At 41.4% G+C, this 25777-nt stretch overlaps 1 protein-coding gene across 2 annotated transcripts in view; it reads left to right on the top strand.

Annotated features, from left to right (window-relative positions):
• The window catches only part of VPS8 (VPS8 subunit of CORVET complex), a 166978-nt gene that overhangs the window by 93408 nt on the left and 47793 nt on the right, over positions 1-25777 (top strand). For both annotated transcript variants that reach the window (XM_063429889.1, XM_063429890.1), the window contains exon 34: positions 1368-1457. In XM_063429889.1, coding sequence (XP_063285959.1) covers positions 1368-1457 — 90 coding nt within the window. The remainder of the gene's footprint in view (positions 1-1367; positions 1458-25777) is intronic.

The following is a 25777-nucleotide window of genomic DNA, read 5'->3' as shown; positions in this document are numbered from 1 at the left end:
ACCACCCTCCGGAAGACCAACTCTCACCATGTGGGGAATCCACACAGAAAGTGGCCGAAGAGACCCGAAGCGGAACCCTGCCGCACACCCACAGCGCTCCTGAGAACGACTACTCAAGGGACCGACCTGCCTCACACGTCCACATTGGCACCCAGAAGCTTGACACCTGGCGGGGTAACGGCTTTGCCGCTGACAGGGGTTGGCTGAACTTTCCCTAGAGACTGCCATCTGACCAAACACCCTCTCCGACAACAAGAGGAACAACCGATATGTCTTAAGTACCACGCACTGACTTTTTTATAATTTATCGTATGATTCTCCTTTTTTTTTTTTTTTTTTTTATACTATCTCTCTCTACGCTAATTGACTTTCTGTTGATGCAGTCAAGTAACATTATAATAACGTTGCCGGGGGTATAATACCAGCATATTCGCCTTAGCCTAAACATTGATTTTGCTCATCATTAAATATACTCTGATGTGGGGGGCAGCGAGCTCCAATTGCCAGCAGCACTGATGTATGGGCAGACGGAGTACCTGTCTACATTACGCCTAGCCTAACATGTAGCATAGGCATACAGCCCACCTACGTCTCACTACTTACTATAACTGCTAATATACATGCCATGTTTCCAAACTCTTTAGTCACTCCTCGGTCCACCTCATCTTTACACATAGGCTAAGCTAACATACTTATGTTAGGAGAGGAACCAACTGATGATACTATGCCTTTTAATGTTTATTGTAACCACGCACGTTATAGTTCAAGCCTCACATAACTTGCAATCACTCTCCCAAAGCTCAGGCAGCCAAGAAATGAGGTCTTCACATAGTTTTCAAGCGACACAACTAGTCCTAGATTGAATGTTTTTCCAAAGTCAAAATGCACTAGTCTGTACACACACCTAGCGATGTACAGCCTCTCTGAACAGCGAATATTAATTCATGTGTACGTAGTTATATTACTAGCGAGGTCATATATATTTTGACGGCTTTTCTTTTCATTTCCAGCACATAGTCTATGTTATTAAGCAGGCATATAATTGTAATAGCAAATAGTACTACAGCATATACTGAAGAATATCCCTTTACCATATAAAAATGTGCATTTGTTTATCATGCCATGACACTGTATGGAATTGATTATATACATTTAGCTTGTAGAGCTGTTGTGGCAATACAAGCCTGTTTGTTTATCTTTTATTGCACACAAAAATAAAGAATTACAAAAAAAAACAAAAAAACATAATTTAACAGAGGCAAGCTAATAGATTATAGGACCCCCAACGTATAGTCCTGTATTTACAGTATTGATTTTAGTATTTTTGTCTTTACACAGTCTTTTTCTTCCTCTTGTGTTCTTCCTAGGAGCTTATAACACTAAGTCCCAGCAAAGGAGCCGATCTTGTCTGCACCCACTTCAGCGAGCAGCTGTGTGAGATCATTGCAAAGCTACAGGTAATGTGAAGTATCGAACTCTGAATTTCTGAGCCCTGTATTTAATACCTGATGTGTTTCATGGTGATAGTAACTGTTTGAGCTATGCATGTTGAAGTTAATTGTGTATATGTTATATAATGGAAAGGTTTACTCATGTCTGGGACAATTTTATTCCACATCACACCTTACCATTGTTCATGTTTAAATTATGTGCTTTATTTTGTTGATATATAGACATATATATATATATATATATATATCAACAAAATATATATATATATATATATATATATATATATATATACCGGTATATATCTATTTTTTATTATTATTTTTTTTTTATTTCAAATATTTTTTTTTTTTTTTTATAACTCAAAAAACAAATGGAATGTTAAAGGTAGCATGTTCCTTAATATGTCAGATGCTGAGGAATGCAACCTCAATCCACACTCTCTTTCTCAAAATTAGACCCCCATGCTATTCATGTATCATGGTTGTTACAGTGATATATAAAGTCATGTTTGCATACAGGTGATGGCAGTTACACTTTCATATAACATTCGCAGGGAGAGCATGGTTTAATTGAGTATTCATATTAGTTAGCAAGGTAACTCCCATTACAGTAGCTGTTTGCTTTCAGACTTTGAATTACATTTGCACATTGCAAAGTAAAGTTTTAACATATGAGATTACATATATATATATAATTAGAGAGATAGAAATAGAAAGATAAATATATATTAATACATATATACATTGTAAAAGGACTGTAGAATAAATACAGTAGTCAAACAGCATAAATATATTTATATAGTACATAAACACGATTTTAAATTGGCCGACTGCTAGTGCGTGATGTAAAATGTTTCTGCTGCTATTGATTATGCTCGGAACCTTTAGGTAATTACTGTACCGGGCGTAAATTGTCTGACATTTAACAGAAATACAATATGATGGCATGTTTACAGCATATTTAAATTACTTGTACCTGTAAAAGTTCAAATACTGGGAAGGTTATACGCTTGTAAGTGTATAAATGAAACGAGCCGTACATGTATATATTCTCTGCTAGAAGAGTTTCTTCGTTCTTTTGATGGAGATGAAAGCATACAGATCTATTTACCAGACTCTGTCTGTCTCTGCTTTTTCACCTCTAACAGTTTCAATCAGATCATCTCTGCCAGCAGACACTTAATGAGTTCATTAGCGCATTTTTATCAAAGGCAGGTTTCCATCTTGTCGACCTTCTCCACTGTGTCTTTTTAAAATGCTGGTCTGTTTCTCTTGCCATCTGCGTGGTCACTCTTTCGGTCCAGCTTCAAGCCTGCTCTATGAGGATCTGTTGCATTTCCTTTGGGAAAGTAACGCAGTTCTATTTTTGATGCTATACCTTGTGATTAAAAAAAAACGAAAAAGATAGTTTACTTAAAGTGATGAAAAAACTAGAAATTTTCAGGATTTATTGACTAAAGTAAGAATTCAAAGAAAATATAAAAATGTAACGCCAGAGTAGCCAAAGTAAATGCATAGCTGATTTTTTTTCAAGTTTGGCTATTTTGACTTTAAATGTGAAGTGCACTTTGAACACACTGTGAATTCTTACTTTAGTAAATAACACTGGACACATTTACTAAGCACATTAGATATTAATAACAATTTTTAAAAAGTGTTAAAAAAAAAGTACTTCCTACGGTTTTTTTGGTGCATTATGTCCTTTTTGGAAACTGAGCATAAATCTGTAAATGTGATTCTTCAGGCTTTTTGTCTTTTTGGGCAGTTGTCTGTCTCTCACTTGCATTACAATGGGGGTGTGATGGTTTTGTGTTGTGTTGTGTTGAACCAGTTTAAGGGTATGTGAAAAAATGTGTTCTCTCAGAAACAAAGATTACAGCCCCAGTTGCCCCAGTTACCCCAGCCTAAGTCAGGTTTGAAATAGTACAGGCTGGCAAATTGAACACCCACAGATCTAGGGATTGAGGCCCCTCTGACATTGCTCAAGCAACAGCAGTGTAGGTAGTTGTAAGAAAGAGCAATAAGAGCAGCTATAGAGGAAATTAGTTGTGTTGAATACGATTATTTGGATACAGCATGTTCACCGAGAGTCGCATTAAACATCCCACGAACCTACCAAAAAAAGGTGAAGAACACTCACAGCCACAAGTCAAGCATGTTAAAATATATGGTTCCTTTATTAAATAATGATTAAAACAGCAGCATCAGGCTGGGACACAGCACCACAGGCAGAACAAACAAAGGCCGCTGACATGTTTCGTTCCTCAGCAAAACTTCAACAGAGAATGGTAGTTGTATCTGCATTTGAGGTTCCTTCAGTGATTGTGACATCCATAGCTTCCACACATAGGAGGAGTGCAAGGGGATGGGGGAGGATAAACCCTCAATGCCAAGGTGACTAGCAGATTCCCAATCTCCTGGCCCCATAATCAACCCTTTTTCCTTGATGGCTAGGCATCCCAAGTCCTTACTTCCGCCTCACACTAATATTTAATGAAAATATTTGAAAACGGTAAAAAGACCTGTAAAACAATCATTCACACTTACCTGTCAATGTCTTGTGTGAAGATCTTCTTTCTTCAGCATTCTTTAACCTGTCCAAAAATTGAAAAATCCAGAATATACAATCCAAGTATACCTCACAATGGAATATTATAAATACATAAAAAAGGAGGAGACATCAAAGCAAAAAAAAAGTATTTACTTCCCCCCCCCCCCCCCTCCCAGCAACTTCACACAGACTGAGAAAGAAAAGTACTTTATTAAAGGGACACTGTAGGCACTGTATCTGCTTCATCTAATTAAGCTGGTTATAGTGTCTGGAGTCCCCTGGTACCATCTAAACAAGAGTCCCCGACAGTCCATCCCCTCTATGCTGCTTTGGCTAATAAGGAAGTATTAGTCTAAACAGCAATGGGCAGCTGTGATTGGCTGAGTGTGTCAGCTGACTGCTTTTAGCCTGTCAGAGCTCCAACTGATGGTATGAATGGGTAGGACATCAAGGAAGTGTGTAATCTCTGCCTTAGCTACACATACAGAAGGGGCTGGACTGTGGGTGGCCAGGGTCTCTTATTTTGTGGCATACTGCGTGAACATGGTGCAACACTGAATGGAGGGATAGTGCCAGTGCACTCCAGGCACTATAACCAATTCAAAGACATGACATGGTTATAGTGACTACCGTGTCCCTTTAAGGAAGCAAACCATAGTGCTCTGACAGGCAAGTCAAGTAACACCTCTAAGTTTCATCAGTGTCCTCTTAGTCATATTTATCAAATGTATTTTTATTTCTGCTGATTCCACCTACCACCAAATCACCCAGTGCCCCATCAAAACATAAAATCTCAGCTCAGGTTTTCCATTCCTCTGCTGATTTAAACTTCTCAGCCTCTGTCACTTACTACAAAGAACCCATGTACACGGTCACATTGTATTACAAAGTGAATACTGAATAAGCTTTGAATAGAGTAGAAGCACAGACTGGAAGTCTGGAATTATTACAGAGAGCATCAAATTCTAGTGCATATCTAAAAATATAGAAACACCTTGTGATAGAACACAGAGAACAGTAACCGGTTAATACTGATGAATTAGTTCTAGATTTTAGGCTTTAGCAAGGCATATATCATTTGGTGGAAATTAATGAATGTGCTTTTTAAAGGGATAGTAAAAGTTTCTCTGATATCAATGGGGCGATATATGGGTTGATCACTTGCCAGAGACAGAAAATCTGCTTGAATACTCACCGTGCTGTTCAGTAAATCCATCCACAGATTAGAAATCAGGTCAATGCACATGGCATGCATCAGAGAACATTTTTATACTTGCGGTGTCAGAGTATATGAATGCTCCCCCAAGGCAAGTACCATGAAACTCACACCAAGAATTCAAAATTATATTTTAATTAAGTCATCTATGTGCATTTTTTTTTTTTTTTGAGTGGTTACAACACTAAGGAAACGTATATAAAAATATCTAAAGATCACACGAGCAAATGGGAATGAACTAGCAACAAAACATGCGAAAGGTTTGAAAAGTACTTGATGGGTTAGTGACCAGGAATTTTAATTCAATACTTTTCAAAGATGTCATCCCATTAAATGGCTTTGGAATTCTATTGATATCCTCTGTTGATAAGCAGAGAATATGAAAGTGTTAATCCATGCACCATGTTCACCTCAGTGATTTGAAGTGGTCATGGTGTCTGGAGTCTGTATGTGCAGCGCTTCGCTAGGATACTTTGCACATACAAAGATGAACCCCTTTGCCGTTGAAGGTGTAACTCCACCTCCTGCAGCATCAGTGAGGCATCAGTGGCTCCAGGACGGCATTACCTGCAACCCCTCTTGTTACATGCTTTGTATGCTGAGAACTCTGCAATGTAAACGTTATTGGCGTTTCGACAAACAATGAAGTGTTAAAACTACAGGGCCACAACATTCAATCCAGTTCATTAAGATTAAGTGGTCTGGGTTCCTTTAGTGTTCCTTAAAGGACCACTTTAGGCACCCAGACCACTTCAGCTCAATGATGTGGTCTGGGTGCCAGGTCCATCTAGGGTTAACCCTGCAGCTGTAAACATAGCTGTTTCAGAGAAACTATGTTTACATTAGTGTTAATCCAGCCTCTAGTGGCTGTCTCATTGACAGCCCACTAGAGGCGCTTCCGCGCTTCTCACTGTGAAAACCAAAGTGAGAAGACGCTGACATCCATAAGAAAGCACAGTCCTATGGACTGATTGAATGCGCACGCGGCTGTTGCCGCGCATGCGCATTCAGCGCTGACGTCGGAAGAGGTATGAGATTTCCCCATCGCCGAGGAAGCCTGGCGCTGGAGAAAGGTAAGTGATTAACCCCTTCCTCCCCCTTCAGCCCAGCGGGAGTGGGGGGGGGGGACCTAAAAACCCTATAGTGCTGGCACTATAGTGGTCCTTTAAAGCATATGTAAAGGTAGATTTCCGTTGCTATAGCTAACAGTTTAACCCTTTATTTTACTTGTTCATGCAAGCTAGATGTCAGTAATATACCTTTATATAGAAAACCAAAACAAATATGTGGGATACGGCTGGACAGATCTAAAAAAGGAACATAAACAAAATATAGTGTAATACAGTAAATACAACCAATTATGCGCAACACATAATTGCACTCAAGCGCTTTATTCATCGGAATCCTGTGAATGCACTTATGTGTGGCGCATAATTGATTGTATTTACTGTATTACCCTATATTTCGTTTATGTTCCTTTTTTTAGATCTTGTGGCAAACCTAGCCACTTCTGGACTATAATCGGAGAAGGTTGTCTGTAGGCTGTACTGTGTGCTATGTATAACTTGCTGTGTGTGTATTGTGCTATGGTAATTCGCATGCTGGCAGCCGTAAACTACCAGCATACAAGTACTTCTTCGGCGAACAGCGGCTATCTAGGCTGTTCGCCAAACGAATCTGGGCCTCCCGGATAGATCACACATTTAGGGTCGTGTGGCGCTCGTTAACCGGTTGCAACAATGTTGCAATCGGTAATTATAGACTCTCCTGGGTGGCCGTCGTTCGGCTACCGACCATGCGGCGGTCGGCCATCTTGGTTCGTCTATTTTGCAGCGGTGTTTGGTCATCGAGCGCCTGGAACTAAAAACGGCTACTCGATGATGCGAACACCGCTGCACTTCCAGGCCGTTCGGGAGCCCGGTTTTCGGTAGAAACGTTCCCCTAAATGCAATCGACAGATTGAGGGGAACTTCTATGCAGATCAGTATTTGTTGCGGCGTTCGGTCATTTCAGCTGGGATCTGAGCGGTATTCTCACAAAAGGTGCGCTCAGACCCCAGCTATCTACCGAACGTTCGGTTGTCTCAATGTACCGAATATTATACAAAATATGTATTTTAAAGTAAATTGTCGGTTCTGCTGCACGAGGAGATAATCCACTTAAGCGTCCATTTTAGTGGGAGTATCCCTCTCGTGCAGCAGTGCCTGTTGGGAGAATTGCAATGTCTGATGGGAGAAATCCCTTGAATTGTCTGTAAGGAAACCCCTTGCATGGGGAACTGCTTAAATATGCCATCTTGTGAATAAAGCCAGTTAGTTGACTCCCAAACTGTGTTTCGTCCGGTTATTGGGAGGATTTGGGGACTTGCATTACTTTTCAGCGCTGACTGTGGATTTACCTGTGAAACCAGCGGAGATCGTGGACTCTAATACTGCCCTCCGCTACAGCTCTGTCCAGCCGTATCCCACATATTTGTTTTGGTTTTCTATATATTGTTAAAAGGTCGTCCCTTGGGTAGCAATCTTGGAAGGCTGTTTTTGACTCTGATCCAAGTATCATTTATACTTAATATTCAGTACACTTACTGACACTGTGGCGATATACTGTTTTTGCATTAGTAATATACCTTTGTCTGACTAAATATTCAATTAAAGGGACACTATAGTCACCTGAACAACTTTAGCTTAATGAAGCATTTTTGGTGTATAGAACATGCCCCTGCAGCCTCACTGCTCAATCCTCTGCCATTTAGGAGTTAAATCCCTTTGTTTGTGAACCCTAGTTGCACCTCCCTGCATGTGACTTGCACAGCCTTCCATAAACACTTCCTGTATAGAGAGCCCTATTTAGGCTTTCTTTATTGCAAGTTCTGTTTAATTAAGATTTTATTATCCCCTGCTATGTTAATAGCTTGCTAGACCCTGCAAGAGCCTCCTGTATGTGATTAAAGTTCAATTTAGAGAGATTGAGATACAATTATTTAAGGTAAATTACATCTGTTTGAAAGTGAAACCAGTTTTTTTTTTCATGCAGGCTCTGTCAATCATAGCCAGGGGAGGTGTGGCTAGGGCTGCATAAACAGAAACAAAGTGATTTAACTCCTAAATGACAGTGAATTGAGCAGTGAAATTGCAGGGGAATGATCTATACACTAAAACTGCTTTATTTAGCTAAAGTAATTTAGGTGACTATAGTGTTCCTTTAATAAACATAACATACATTTATTACCAACGAGCTGCATGTTTAGTGTAGGACAAGTCTCCACCAGAATCACAAATGAGGAGACCTTTCGTAGATGTACCAAATCAGAAAAGACTACTGCTTGCTGTAGTGGTTATGGTGCTTGTTGTGTTCCTTTAACATTCATAAAATAATACAGATTTTGAATCATACATACATATAACAAGTGGAGCTTTTACATTTCGGCAGGCGTTCTGTAAAATAAAATACATACAGAAAATAGTGCAATATGCCTATAACACACTATATAGGAATAGATTGAAAGATTTGTCAAACTCACAAGCCTGGAGCCATACCCTCATATGACTCTGGTGGTATAAGCCTCTGGACCATTTGGGGGTTGTCCAGACCCTTCTTTGGCAGCGTGCTGGATGTTTAGTGGTTCCTTTTGTACCTTTCTGACTGGCTTTCAAATAAGAATTAATGCCCAGTGTATCAGGATTCTTGGAAAGCGATTTATTCCAAAGAAAGATAAAAACAAGGTATAAATGATAAAAAATACTTATCCCAGGTAATACTGGGTAGACTCAATAGTCCCAAGTTAAAATTAATAGTCCAAAACGCGTTTCGCCTTCTCATAAGGCTTCCTCAGTTGGCTGTTCAGATCAGAAGTTTATGTTAACTGGAATCACTCAAATGTTGAGACAGTAAGGGTACCTAGAGTATATGGGGATTGAGAATTAAATTGTGAGAGCCCGTCACAGAGCCACATTAAGGATTAAATTAACAGATCAAACATTTCTTATAAAGGAAATGCATGTTTTTAACCCCTTAACGCCGTTACGGCGTTCTATGCCGTCGCGGCTTTAAAGGGCTTTAAAGCCGTTGCGGCGGCATAGAACGCCGTAACGGCTTGCAGCCCCAGGAGCTAGGAGGTACTCACCTCCGCCGCGATCCTCTTCTGGGGGGCTGTCTGAGAGCCCAGGCAGCCCCCCTCCGGCAAATGAGGCCCCCGGGGGCCATGTGATCGCTCTCAAAGAGCGATCACATGGCCCCCTATAGCTGGCTATGGATCTGCCAGCAGGGGGACTGTCTAAAATATTAGACAGTCCCCCTGCTGGTAGGTAGTGTAAAAAAAAAATATTAAACATATTATAAAATAAATTAAATGCATTTTTATATATATATAATATGTATATATATTATATATATAATATATATACCGTATATACTCGAGTATAAGCCGACCCGAATATAAGCCGAGGCCCCTAATTTTATCCAAAAAAACTGGGAAAACTTATTGACTCGAGTATAAGACTAGGGTGGGAAATGCAGCAGCTACTGGTAAATTTCTAAATAAAATTAGATCCTAAAAAAAATATATTAATTGAATATTTATTTACAGTGTGTGTATAATGAATGCAGTGTGTGCGTATGTGTGTGTGTATGAGTGCAGCGTGTGTGTATGAGTGCAGCGTGTGTGTATGAGTGCAGCGTGTGTGTATGAGTGCAGCGTGTGTGTATGAGTGCAGTGTGTGTATGAGTGCAGTGTGTGTGTGTATGAGTGCAGTGTGTGTGTGCATGAATGCAGTGTGTGTGTGTATGAATGCAGTGTGTGAATGCAGTGTGTGCAGGGCCGGTGCAAGGATATTTGCCGCCGTAGGCAAAAATTTTTTGCCGCCCCCTCCCCCCCCCCATATGTCCTGACTTCCCCTCCTCCTCCCTCAGTGGTCCTTACCTCCCCACCCCCGTGTTCCTTCACCCCCCCCCCCCAGTGGTCCTGACTCACCCCTCCCCTAGTGGTCCTTACCCTCCCCTCCCCTAGTGGTCCTTACCCTCCCCTCCCCTAGTGGTCCTTACTTCCCCCTCCCCTCCCATAGTGGTCCTTATCCCACCCCCTCCCTCTCATAGTGGCCCTTATCCCCCTTCTCCCTCCCATAATGTTCCTTATCCCCCCCATCCCTCCCATAGTGGTCCATATACCCCCCCCCCCTCCCTCCCATAGTGGTCCTTATACCCCCCTCCCTCCCATAGTGGTCCTTATACCCCCCTCCCATAGTGGTCCTTATCCCACCCCCTCCCATAGTGGTCCTTATACCCCCCCTCCCTCCCATAGTGGTCCTTATACCCTCCTCCCTCCAATAGTGGTCCTTACCCCCCCCCCCCTCCCTCCCATAGTGGTCCTTATACCCCCCCCTCCCTCCCATAGTGGTCCTTATCCCCCTTTTTTTTGTTATTAATTTTTTTTTTTATTATTTTTTTTAATTTTATTTATATATTTATTTTTTTTCGTCCCCCCTCCCTGCTTGATATATGGCAGGGAGGGGGGCTCCTTCCCTGGTGGTCCAGTGGCAGTTCAGTGGGGGGGAGAGGGGTGCTGGCAGAGCTGTAACTTACCTGTTCTGCAGCTCCTGTCAGCTCTCTCCTCCTCCGCGCCGTCCGTGCAGCTCCTTCTATCAGCTCACACTGTAAGTCTCGCGAGAGCCGCGGCTCTCGCGAGACTTACACTGGGAGCTGACCGAGGTGCTGAACGGACGGCGCAGAGGAGGAGAGAGCTGACAGGAGCTGCAGGACAGGTAAGTTACAGCTCTGCCAGCACCCCTCTCCCCCGGTCTGTATTATGGCAATGCAAATTGCCATAATACAGACAGTGACTCGAGTATAAGCCGAGTTGGGGTTTTTCAGCCCAAAAAATGGGCTGAAAAACTCGGCTTATACTCGAGTATATACGGTACATATTATATATATGTAACGTCATACGTAATGTATTTTAATATTAATATTAGTATATATATTGGTATTAAAATACACTTAGAATGACGTTACATATATATAATATGTATATATATTATATATATAATAGATCTACATATATATATTATATATATATACGTATAATTACAATAATAAATAAATAAAATAATTAAATAAATAAATAAAATATTGAAACAAAATTTAAAATAAATTATATATTCATATGTAATTTCATTCTAACTGTATTTTGTTATTAATATATATATATTGGAAACAGAATACACTTAGAATGACATTCTATATATATCTATCTATATATAAAATACAAATAACCGCAAATATATATATATAGATAAATACATATAATTACATAAAAGATTACATTAGTATACACGTAGAATTTATATACCTATAAATGCATATATATTAAAATTCTACGTGTATATTTAAGTAATTTTTTAACATAATTATGTCATTTGATTAATTAAAATTTGATTGACATGCCTGACAACACAGGGAGAAAGTGCAGAGAATTTAATTCGCAAGCACTATATTTGACCCTGTAACTCTCCAAGACACCATAAAACCTGTATATAGGGGGTACTGTTTTACTCGGGAGACTTCGCTGAACTCAAATATTAGTGTTTAAAACTGGTAAATTGTATTACAACGATGATATTTTAAGTAAAAGTGAAGTTTTTTGCATTTTTTTACAAACAAACGGCACTTTTATGGACTATATTATTGTTGTAATATGTTTTACTGTTTTAAAACACTAATATTTGTGTTTAGTGAAATCTCCCGAGAATAACAGTAACCCCCATGTACAGGTTTTATGGTGTTTTGGAAAGTTAGAGAGTCACATATAAGGCTTGCATTTCATTTTTTTCACATTGAAATTTGCCAGATTAGTTATGTTGCCTTTGAGACCGTATGGTAGCCCAGGAATAAGAATTACCCCCACGATGGCATACCATTTGCAAAAGTAGACAACCCAAGGTATTGCAAACGGGGTATGTCCAGTCATTTTTAGTAGCCACTTAGTCACAAACACTGGCCAAATATTATTTTTTTGCTTTTTTCACACAAAAACAAATATGAACGCTAACTTTGGCCAGTGTTTGTGACTAAGTGGCTACTAAAAAAGACTAAACATACCCCACGTTCAATACCTTGGGTTGTCTACATTTTCAAATGGTATGCCATTATGGGGGTAATTCTAATTGCTGGGCTACCACACCGTCTCAAAGGTAACATTACTAATCTGGCAAATTTCAATTTGAAAATGGAACGTTCTATATTTGACCCTGTAACTTTCCAAAACACCATAAAACCTGTTAATGGGGGGTACTGTTGTACTTGTGAGACATAGCTGATTACAAATATGTGCATTTTGTTGCAGTAAAACCTAACAGTATTATGACATTTACAGCTAAAATGTGAGGCGGAACGACAAATTTAAAAAAAAAAATTTAAAATTTCTCAGTTTTTATTTTATTTTATTCATAATAAATTGTTTCATATACAAATATTTTATATGAAATGAAAGCCCTGTTTCTCCTGAACAAAATGATATATAATAAGTGTGGGTGCATTTAATATGAAAGAGGTGAATTACGGTTGAACAGACATATAGCGCAAATTCCAGTTTTTGTTTACGTTTTGTTTTGATCAGAACGTGTACTATTGACTCCGTCCTGAAGGGGTTAAAGTATTTTATTCATTATAGATAGCTACACCTATTGGCTTCACTAAGTTACAAGAGACTGTACTATCAAGAGATAGGCAGATGCATCTTCCATCAGCAGACATAAAGGAATAAAACAGGACTGGCATCCTATGCCTCTTTACATTCTTTGTTCTTTAGATTTCTCATTTTCTATTTCTCATATTCACCCACAGCCTCTCTAGTTCATTGTCAATATTTTGATATATAATTTTGGCTTTGCTTCCTCAAAATAATACTGTTTATAGTCTCTACATTTTCTCATCATTATCTGCTTAACAGTAGCTACTCGAATATGGATTGGTGGAATTTTTTTTATTTTTTTTACCATTAAGTACTGTGTGTTTTAAGACTACAGAAAATACTGGCTATGGAGTGTGCACCTTCCTATCACTCCGGCCGGGCACCGCGGACCGCACAGCAGCTCGGCCACGCTACTGGGGAGGGGGTAAAAAGAGAGTGGGGGGGGGGGGAGGGGGAGGGGGGGTGGTAAAAAGAGAGTGGGGGGGTGTTAAAAAGAGAGTGGGGGGGGGTGTTAAAAAGAGAGTGGGAGGGGGGGTGTTAAAAAGAGAGTGGGAGCGGAGCTTACCTGCCGAGCGAGCCAGACGTCCATGGCGGGAGCTCCCGCATCCAAAGCTCTGATTCTGGGCATAATGCCCGACCACCGGATCGTACCGGCTGCGGACGACTACCCCCCAGCTCCGGAGGAGACGCCGAGTCCAGGGATACCTGACTCTGGGCTCCCCGCCGTCAAATCATCTGCTCTGCAACCTGCGGCCTGCACCGGTGGGAGCCGCGGAGAGGCGGCCGCTCTCCCGGTTCTCAGGCTGAAGAGGGGGCACTTGTATATCGCCTCCCCCCCCCCCCAGGGACCGGAGGGGGTTATCCCGGTCCCCGCCAGCACAGGCGGCCTCAAACACTGACTGCACAGCAAATGCTGGGGAAACCCCCAGAGGCACAGAGACAGCAATGCCCAAGATGGCGGACACGCCTGGCCTTCACACACATGGCCGGAATAAACGGCAACCCGCCGCAGAAAGCCACACGGTAAAACTGAAGACGTCAGCGATACAGGCACAACCTGTAAAGAGCAATACCCATGCCACCCCACCCAGGCGTACTCAAGAGTTTTTTAATAGACTCTGCATCAACCTTTGGATAAAATACCGAAACCGAGACAGAGCCTACCGATTGGCAGTGCAAGCGGCGGCAGCATGGATCCGACCGGCGACCAGACGCCAAATAAGTGGGTACACGCCAAAAGCTCCCAAAGCGACCCCCCGAAGGACTTCACGCCAAAGAGTTACCACTTACACGCTTGCAAAACAGAGCAGGACCGCCGGGCAAGCACGACCCACTCACTGCCCAGCAGCGGCGGAGCCAGCCGACCAGCGAAATGCTACCCGAACATCAGGGACTCAAACTAGGGGCACCGCAGCCCCCCGGGAGGTAGCAAGGCTCCCAACATACGTCGGACGCAGCCAGAAAACCCTCCCAGAGCCCAGCGGAGATGATATCTCGACGAAGCGTCGACCCTGCTGGCGAACCGCCAACTTGCTGGACTGTGATGTATACCCAGAGGGCATAGGCTAAAGGGACAATGGGCAGGCATTTATGGGGGGTCTCCACATAGATTCCCCTAGGGGTCAGGGTCACTATCAGCACTCACCCACTCTTTGCTTGGGAGGTTTCCTTCCCGCATGTGTCCAGATTTATATTTTAATTCTACTGAGCACTTCTACCATGCTATACGCTACCCTGCTTTAAGCTTTTAACGTTATTGCCTACATATGTATACTGTGACCGTACTATGTTACTAGCTAGCCCTATCTAAACCTAAGCCCAACTAGCAATGTTTTATACACGTATAGCCTAGCATGATGTACTCTAAAAATTGATGTCAAGCATATCCTAACACAAACAGTAAGTTTCAGCCTGTTATTATTGACAGTGTTAATGTCAAAATTGGGCATACATCATTACTAACATACCTGTTCCTGCACCTCTATTGCCTGCTCCTCCTATTGTTGGCACAGTTAGATCAACCATGTCCCTATGTTTTTGAAGCGATATATATCTTGCTCCAGCCTGTATGTTATTCTAGAGAATGTTCTAGCCTGCTCACATAACTAGCGAAGTAAACTTGTAATAATAGAGCAATTTCTTGTTTGCCACTACATGTATATTGTTTTACACTGTAGACATCACCAACTTAGTCTGAATGTCATTATATGTTTTAATAGCTTTATAACATTGAGCGAGATTAATCTTAATATGCACGCATTTACCATGATTGTATTATAGCTTGTTATCTTCAAAAAAAAAAAAAACTGCGCTGTTTAACCTGTCACGATTTGTAATGTATACGAAACTGCTTGCAGCAGCTGTCGTGGCGCTGCACGCTTGCTGTCATTTCATGCGCAAATAAAATAAAGAATTAAAAAAAAAAAAAAGAAAATACTGGCTATGTTCTCCTTTTGACTGTGCTATTGATTTTCCAAATTAAACCCATTGGCCAATCGATTTAATTTATTACATTCTATGTCCTAATGCAGGCCCGGACTGGCCATCGGGCACACCGGGCAAATGCCCGGTGGGCCGCGATGGCCGTGGGGCCGAGGCCGGCAGGGGAAGGTCCCAGGACTTCCCCTGCAGGTCTATGCAGGGCCGGCACTATGCGACGCCGGCCCCGCTGTATTCCATGTCGGGCCGGTGGGGAGATCAAAGATCTCCCACACCGGCCCACATGCTATCCAATGCGGCCGCCGGCGGGGAGAGAGGGAGGGAGACAGCCTGCCCGGAGAGAGGACCCGGCGGAGCTCTAACTTGCAGCTCCGCCGGGTTCCTCTCGCGAGATCCGGAGCGTTGCCATGGCAACGACCGGATCTCGCGAGAGTGAGCTCTAGCCTGCAGGCTAGAGTTCACTCACCACGAGGACCACCAGGGAACACTGCCACTCTGCCTCCCAGTCCCAGGAACCAGTCCCCCCCTCCCAGGCTAAAGGTAAGAAGGGAGGGGGGGACATAATGCCTGTTATTTTATTTGTTTACCCCACCCTACACACAAAATCCATTCTAACATTTATACATCACTCACACCCATCACACTCAGCACTCTCACACCCATCACTCACACCCATCACACTCAGCACTCTCACACCCATCACACTCAGCACTCTCACACCCATCACACTCAGCACTCTCACACCCAGCACTCTCACACCCATCACCCCCAGCACTCTCACCCACAGCACTCTCACCCACAGCACTCTCACCCACAGCATACACAGCACTCTCACACCCATCACACACAGCACTCTCACACCCATCACACACAGCACTCTCACCCACATCACACACAGCACTCTCACACCCATCACACACAGCACTCTCACACTCAGCACTCACACCCATCACACTCAGCACTCACACCCATCACACTCAGCACTCTTACACTCAGCACTCTCACCCACATAACACACAGCACTCTCACACCCAGCACTCTCACACCCATCACACTCAGCACTCTCACACCCATCACACTCAGCACTCTCACACCCATCACACTCAGCACTCACACACCCATCACACTCAGCACTCACACACCCATCACACACAGTACTCTTACACACATCACACTCAGCACTCGCACATTCAGCACTCTCACACACAGCACTATCACACTCGGCTCTCACACCCATCACACACAGCACTCTCACACCCATCACACTCAGCACTCACACCCATCACACTCAGCACTCACACCCATCACACTCAGCACTCACTCAGCACTCTCACCCACATAACACACAGCACTCTCACAACTAGCACACACAGCACTCTCACACACAGCACTCTCACACACAGCACTCTCACACACAGCACTCTCTAACCCATCACACACAGCACTCTCACACCCATCACACAAAGCATTCTCACACACATCACTCTCACACACATCATACACAGCACTCTCACACACAGCACTCTCTAACCCATCACACACAGCACTCTCACACACATCGTACACAGTACTCTTACACACATCACACTCAGCACTCTCACACACAGCACTATCACACTCAGCACTCTCACACCCATCATACACAGCACTATCATACACAGCACTCTCACACACATTACAAACAGCACTGTCACACACAGCACTCTCACACACCACATTCTTACACACATCACACACAGCATTCTCACACACAGCACTTACCGCACCCTCACATACCACTTACCGCACCCTCACACACAGCACCCCTCACACACAGCATCCATCACGCACACATACTGCACCCCTCACATACACACAGAACCCCCCCAACACACTGCACCACACACAGACACAATAGTTCCAAACACACACATGTATATACATACACACACACACACAGCACCCCTCACACATACTGCACCCCTAAACACATTACATTCCAGACACACACTAGATCCCTTACCCAACTCTGGATCATCTACACACATATAAACACTAGATCCCTATATACACTCTGAATCCGTTATAAACACACAATCACTAGATCTCCTACACATTCTGGGTCCTTCAAACACACACTAGACTCCTATACACATACACACACACACACACACACACACACACTACACTCTTAACATATACACTCTGAATCCCCTATACACACACACACACACACACACACTAGATTCCTTGTAAGCAAACACATACTACACCCCTAAACACACACTTTCTACAAACACTACATCACCTATACACACACTCTATAGCCTGTTTGCACACATGCTACATCCCCTTTACATACATTCTCTACAGCCCCTAGCCACATATGCATCACATTACACCACAGGCACAACATGTCTAAAACTAACCTTATTACACAATACCACACCACAATCAGCTCACTCTACACACACGCAATACCACAAGCAGACTCCAAACACATGCACAATACTCTTTCCTGGCATTTTTGTCTCCTGGTATCCAGTTATAGAGACACCAGAGACAAGTTGCAAGGAAACACAGTGCAAGCATGTTATTAAATTTGCTTGCACTGTGCAGAACAAATACAGTTTTTTTTTCTCATGCTAGAGCTCTTCAGCAGAGCTCTGCGCATGGTCTGCCCTGGAAGAGCATTGAACCAACATGCTCACTTTGAGAGGGGGCGTGCTTGTCATTAGTGATGACAAAACACACCTCCTCTGACCCGCCCCCTTCTTAGTGGGCCGCTGGGATAAAAAAATGCCCGGGCTGAATTTTTCTCCCAGTCCGGCCCTGTCCTAATGGTTCCCATTGTCTTGTTCCGATGTTTCTCTGCTCTCTGTTACATTGACTTAAAGAAATTGTCTTACTGCATGGGGCTTCAGTTAACGAAAGCCAAAGTATATGTGATAATATTTCTCATGACTTCTGAATATGTCACCAGGTATAAAAACACCTTGTTACCACTCTTAAATCTCTAGACAAATCTATGCAGCAGGGCCAGGTTTTCAGACCAGTTGTCTTGTTGTCTTGTTGTCTTGTTGTCTTGTCCACTGTGGATTTTTTTATGATGGGGAATCTTTATTTTGGAAAGTTTTGCCAATCCGTATTGAATGGCAAAGCCTGTATTTCAAGTGAGGTGCCACAAACATTTTTTTTCTTCTTTTTTTTTCCCCCCCCAGAAATGCAATATGCTTCTGCACTAGAATTTGTGTCGGTTTCCTGCAAAAACTTGCAAAAAAAATCACATAAATATTAAAATGGCATATAACCGAGTTATACATTAATATGGGACAATGTTAACTCAATGTTTAAATGTTGGGACTTGTTTGAAGGCAGTGAAATCTAAAAACACATTTCAATAATTAAGGCAGTTTTCGAGTTACTTTCTTTCCCCCTGCAAAAACAAAAACAAACCACACACGGACAAAATCTCTCTCTCTCTCTCTCTCTCTCTCTCTCAACCACGAAAAGGAATTACTATAGCTGGAAACTCAATAAATGGGTTCACCCTGAGGCTCTTCAAAATACTAACATTAAGTGCGTCATCCCTCTGTCCCTTCCTCCCTTTAGCCATAACAATTTGTTTTTAACTAATATTTCCACTCCCTCCACCGACCAGCTCTGAGCATGCACAAAAGATGGTCAAGTTTTATTTTATTTTTTTCTTAAGATCGTTTTTTAAATTGATTTCATAATTAAGGGGAGAGGGCTATAAAATAATAATATTAATAATGCTAACAAAGTATTTAACCAGGAAAGGTACATTCAGATTACTCTGGTTTTCAAGTACGTCCTGACAATAGTGTCCAATAGACAAATACATATTTATGCAAAAGGGTTGGAGTAACCCTTTACCCTTCTTAAGTTTGGTGGATGCTAACTTGAAGGATAGGGAAACCTACATTTGTTCTAAGGGAATGTCTAACCAAATTAAAGGACACTGAACCCCTAGCAACAAGGATCTATTTTTGTGTGTTCTATCTTACTATCACATAGCAAAGTAGAAGAGGAAGAACATAACTGTTACTATGTTACTTCACCTGTTCTGCTTGCTAGTCACAGTTTCTTTTAACCCCCACCCCAAACTAGATGATGTTTCACAGATCTTAGCTAGAAGTGAAACCATAACCTCAAATATTATTAACATGTAGAGCAGGGTGCTCCAATTTGGGCAGATTAAAATTCAGGAAGGCAATCTGCTCCATCAGATTTGGTGACATTTGTGAGCTCTCAGGATTCTGTATATTGCCTGTAACTGAAGCCCATCTCTTACTTTGGACAATGGTTGGCGGACACAACAAGAACTCCTGAGCATCCAGAGAGAGGGCCAGGTACACACTCTTCTTGTCATCCGGTAGTATGGACAGGAGGAATTGTGAATATTTTGCTCTCTTTTCCATATCTGTTGCCAAAGTAATTCCTTGGTTCTTCTAGCACCATGTGCTTGGAGATTACATAAAATGGTGGCCGAGGTGTTAGGGTTGTTTTTGTTCTTCCTAACTACTTCTTTTTTTAAAAAAACTTGGTGATCGAGTAGCATCGCCCCAACATTGGTTGGCTAGGGAGTTCCCTTGATCTCTTTGGTCAGCCGGGCATTTCCCCGGTTTGCCCAATCGCCAGTCTGGGCCAGCTAACATAGGGATTAGAGCGTGTATATCATATAAGATCACCAAGATCACAATGGATAGATGCTACACGGATGCAGGGAGGTACATAAAAAAATGCAATATGTCGAATTCATATGCTGCAGGTGGAAACAAGCCATCCATAAAAAGAGGAATCTTAAGGAAACTGACATAATTTTTGAATTACATGTCCAAACATCTAACCTAAAATCCCAGGGCCAGTAGTAGCATTGAGAAATAAATTGCATGCCTGCAAAAGCCTCTAGCACTTAATTTGTCCCTACTCAAAGAAATGCTTGCTTTGGCATTCCAAATTGCAAATTAAAGCTTCCTTATCTGAAAAAATTATCAAAGTGGGCAAAAGTACGTTGTTTGTCTGTCTATCTTTCTTTCTATCATCTAGCTATCAAATAAGCCAGGTCACCATGTTTTCTAACCAATCCTTGCTTCTATGACCTCATTGACTCATCCCCTCAATCACTGAACCTGCTGCAAGTGCCCTGGTTTGACTAATGGTTTCAGAGCGGTAAAAGGTTTTTTAACACCTGGTGACATATTCAGAAGTCATGGGAAATATTATTACAGCATTTGTATCCTTACTGACACCTTGGTTTTGGGTAACTGAAGCCCCAAGTAGTAGGAGAATATCTGAAAGTAAATGTAATACAGTGCAGAGAAACGTAGGATCAATACAACAGAAACCATCTGGACAAAGTAAGTTGTTAATTAAACCAATTGGCATAATGGGGACTAGTTGGAAAATAAATTGCGCCGCCAGAGAGAGAGCTCGGCTACCATTTTCTGTAGTCTTAAAGTGCACAGTACTTGATGAAGAAGTAAGGAGGTATGATATCAACAGAAATATTAAAGAAAGCAAAACATTAATTGTTCCACAAGTCCCTCTTAAAATACCTCCAGTTAAGAAAATAATGATGAAATCCTGTAAAGCCCAAAAACCGTACTACTTTAAGGATGCTAAACCAAAATTGGTATCAAAGTATAGAAGACAAATTGAACAAGTTGAACATGAGAAACATAAGAAAGATACAACAGAAAAACTGGACTTGGAGAATGAAAGCCTGGGGCCAAAATCTGAGAAACATAAATCAGTAAGCCAGTACGTAGATGATGAAAGCCTAGAGTCCGAGAATGTGAAACATAAAGCTATAGTCCAGTACCTAGAGAATGAAAAGCTTGAGGCAGACTATGTGATACATAAAGCAGTAAATCAGTACCTAAATCAGTACCTAGAGAATGAAAACCTAAAATCAGAGAATGAGAAAGATAAAGCAGTAAGTCAGTACCTAGAGTCAGAGTATGTCAAACTTAAAGCTGTAAACCAGTATGTAGAGAATGAAAACCTAGAGGCAGACTATGTGATACATAAAGCGGTAAACCAGTACCTAGAAAATGAAAACCTAGAGTCAGAGATTGAGAAAGATAAAGCAGTAAACCAGTACCTAGAGAATAAAAACCTAGAGGCAGAGTATGAGAAAGATAAAACAGTAAACCAGTACCTAGAGAATGAAAACAGAGAGTCCGAGAATGAGAAAGATAAAGCAGTAAACCAATATGTAGAGAATGAAAACCTAGAGGCAGAAAATGTGATACATAAAGTGGTAAACCAGTACCTAGAGAATGAAAACCTAGAGGCAGAGAATGAGAAAGATAAAGCTGTAAACCAGTACCTAGAAAATGAAACCCTAAAGTCAGAGATTGAGAAAGATAAAGCAGTAAACCAGTACCTAGAGAATGAAAACCTAGAGGCAGAGTATGAGAAAGATAAAGCAATAAACCAGTACCAAGAGAAAGAAAACCGAGAGTCCGAGAATGAGAAAGATAAAGCAGTAAACCAGTACCTAGAGAATGAAAACCTAGAGGCAGAGTATGAGAAAGATAAAGCTATAAACCAGTACCTTGAGAATGAAAACCTAGAGGCAGAGTATGAGAAAGATAAAGCAGTAAACCAGTACCTAGAGAATGAAAACCGAGAGTCAGAGAATGAGAAAGATAAAGCTATAAACCGGTACCTTGAGAATGAAAACAGAGAGTCCGAGAATGAGAAAGATAAAGCGGTAAACCAGTACCTAGAGGATGAAAACCTAGAGGCAGAGTATGAGAAAGATAAAGCAGTAAACCAGTACCTAGAGAATGAAAACCGAGAGTCAGAGAATGAGAAAGATAAAGCTATAAACCGGTACCTTGAGAATGAAAACAGAGAGTCCGAGAATGAGAAAGATAAAGCGGTAAACCAGTACCTAGAGGATGAAAACCTAGAGGCAGAGAATGAGAACGATAAAGCGGTAAACCAGTACCTAGAGGATGAAAACCTAAAGGCAGGGAGTGAGAGGGATAAAGCTATAAACCAGAACCTAGAGTCAGAGTATGTGAAAGATAAAGCAGTAAACCAATATGTAGAGAATGGAAACCTAGAGGCAGAATACATGATACATAAAGCGGTAAACCAGTACCTAGAAAATGAAACCCTAGAGTCAGAGATTGAGAAAGATAAAGCAGTAAACCAGTACCTAGAGAATGAAAACCTAGACGCAGAGTATGAGAAAAATAAAGCAGTAAACCAGTACCAAGAGAAAGAAAACCGAGAGTCCGAGAATGAGAAAGATAAAGCGGTAAACCAGTACCTAGAGAATGAAAACCTAGAGGCAGAGAATGAGAAAGATAAAGTGGTAAACCAGTACCAAGAGAAAGAAAACCGAGAGTCCGAGAATGAGAAAGACAAAGCGGTAAACCAGTACCTAGAGGATGAAAACCGAGAGTCTGAGAATGAGAAAGATAAAGCAGTAAACCAGTACCTAGAGAATGAAAACCTAGAGTCAGAGAATGAGAAAGATAAAGCGGTAAACCAGTACCTAGAGAATGAAAACCGAGAGTCAGAAAATGAGAAAAATAAAGCGGTAAACCAGTACCTTGAGAATGAAAACAGAGAGTCAGAGAATGAGAAAGATAGAGAGTCCGAAAAGGAGAAAGATAAAGCTGTAAACCAGTACCTAGAGAATGAAAACCTAGAGGCAGAGAATGAGAAAGATAAAGCGGTAAACCAGTACCTAGAGAATGAAAACCTAGAGGCAGAGAATGAGAAAGATAAAGCTGTAAACCAGTACCTAGAGAATGAAAACCTAGAGGCAGAGAATGAGAAAGATAAAGCGGTAAACCAGTACCTAGAGAATGAAAACCTAGAGGCAGAGAATGAGAAAGATAAAGCTGTAAACCAGTACCTAGAGAATGAAAACCGAGAGTCCGAGAATGAGAAAGATAAAGCGGTAAACCAGTACCTAGAGGATGAAAACCGAGAGTCCGAGAATGAGAAAGATAAAGCGGTAAACCAGTATGTAGAGAATGAAAACCTAGAGGCAGAGAATGAGAAAGATAAAGCGGTAAACCAGTATCTAGAAAATGAAACCCTAAAGTCAGAGATTGAGAAAGATAAAGCTATAAACCAGTACCTAGAGAATGAAAACCTAGAGGCAGAGAATGAGAAAGATAAAGCGGTAAACCAGTACCTAGAGAATGAAAACCTAGAGGCAGAGAATGAGAAAGATAAAGCGGTAAACCAGTACCTAGAAAATGAAACCCTAGAGTCAGAGATTGAGAAAGATAAAGCTATAAACCAGTACCTAGAGAATGAAAGCCAAGAGTCAGAGATTGAGAAAGATAAAGCTATAAACCAGAACCTAGAGTCAGAGTATATGAAACAAAAAGCGGTAAACCAGTATGTAGAGAATGACAAACTAGAGTCAGAATATGTGATATGTAAAGCGGTAAATCAGTACCTAGAGAATGAAAACCTAGAGGCAGAGAATGAGAGAGATAAAGCTATAAAACAGAACCTAGATTCAGAGTATGCAAAACATAAAGCAGTAAACCAGTACCTAGAGAATGAAAACCGAGAGTCCGAGAATGAGAAAGATAAAGCGGTAAACCAGTACCTAGAGAATGAAAACCGAGAGTCAGAGAATGAGAAAGATAAAGCTATAAACCGGTACCTTGAGAATGAAAACAGAGAGTCCGAGAATGAGAAAGATAAAGCGGTAAACCAGTACCTAGAGGATGAAAACCTAGAGGCAGAGAATGAGAACGATAAAGCGGTAAACCAGTACCTAGAGGATGAAAACCTAAAGGCAGGGAGTGAGAGGGATAAAGCTATAAACCAGAACCTAGAGTCAGAGTATGTGAAAGATAAAGCAGTAAACCAATATGTAGAGAATGGAAACCTAGAGGCAGAATATGTGATACATAAAGCGGTAAACCAGTACCTAGAAAATGAAACCCTAGAGTCAGAGATTGAGAAAGATAAAGCAGTAAACCAGTACCTAGAGAATGAAAACCTAGACGCAGAGTATGAGAAAGATAAAGCAGTAAACCAGTACCAAGAGAAAGAAAACCGAGAATCCGAGAATGAGAAAGATAACGCGGTAAACCAGTACCTAGGGAATGAAAACCGAGAGTTCGAGAATGAGAAAGATAAAGCAGTAAACCAATATGTAGAGAATGAAAACCTAGAGGCAGAATATGTGATACATAAAGTGGTAAACCAGTACCTAGAGAATGAAAACCTAGAGGCAGAGAATGAGAAAGATAAAGCTGTAAACCAGTACCTAGAGAAAGAAAAACGAGAGTCTGAGAATGAGAAACATAAAGCGGTAAACCAGTACCAAGAGAAAGAAAACCTAGAGGCAGAGAATGAGAAAGATAAAGCGGTAAACCAGTACCTAGAGAATGAAAACCTAGAGGCAGAGAATGAGAAAGATAAAGCTGTAAACCAGTACCAAGAGAAAGAAAACCTAGAGGCAGAGAATGAGAAAGATAAAGCTATAAACCAGTACCTTGAGAATGAAAACCAAGAGTCCGAGAATGAGAAAGATAAAGCGGTAAACCAGTATGCAGAGAATGAGAAAGATAAAGCGGTAAACCAGTATCTAGAAAATGAAACCCTAAAGTTAGAGATTGAGAAAGATAAAGCTGTAAACCAGTACCTAGAGAATGAAAACCTAGAGGCAGAGAATGAGAAAGATAAAGCGGTAAACCAGTACCTAGAAAATGAAAACCTAGAGGCAGAGATTGAGAAAGATAAAGCGGTAAACCAGTACCTAGAAAATGAAACCCTAGAGTCAGAGATTGAGAAAGATAAAGCTATAAACCAGAACCTAGAGTCAGAGTATATGAAACAAAAAGCGGTAAACCAGTATGTAGAGAATGACAAACTAGAGTCAGAATATGTGATATGTAAAGCGGTAAATCAGTACCTAGAGAATGAAAACCTAGAGTCAGAGTATGTGATACATAAAGTGGTAAATCAGTATTTAGAGAATGAAAATCTTGAGGCAGAGTATGAAAAACATAAAGCGATAAATCAATACCTAGAGAATGAAAACCTCGAGTCCGAGAATGAGAAACCTGAAGCTGTAAACCAGAACCTAGAGAATGAAAATCTAGAGGCAGAATATGTGAAACATAAAGCAGTAAACCAGGACCTAGAGAATGAAAACCTGGAGTCAGAGAATGAGAAAGATGAAGCTATAAACAAGAACCTTGAGTCAGAGTATGTGATACATAAAGCGGTAAATCAGTACCTAGAGAATGAAAACCATAAAGCAGTAAACCAGGACCTAGAGAATGAGAAATACAAAGCAGAAAGCCAGGACACGGAATACGGGAAAAATGAAGAACGAGAAGTTCATGAATACACCACCCGTCCCTTGTTTAGATGTTTATTCCCATGTGTTTGTGGGAAGAAATAATAAAAAAAAACACATGCAGTTTCTTCGCAAT

Source organism: Pelobates fuscus, chromosome 8, assembly GCF_036172605.1.
Source record: "Pelobates fuscus isolate aPelFus1 chromosome 8, aPelFus1.pri, whole genome shotgun sequence".
Classification (NCBI taxonomy): Eukaryota; Metazoa; Chordata; class Amphibia; order Anura; family Pelobatidae; genus Pelobates; species Pelobates fuscus.
The sequence above is the reverse complement of the archived record's forward strand: the minus strand, read 5'-3'. Positions and strand labels throughout refer to the sequence as shown.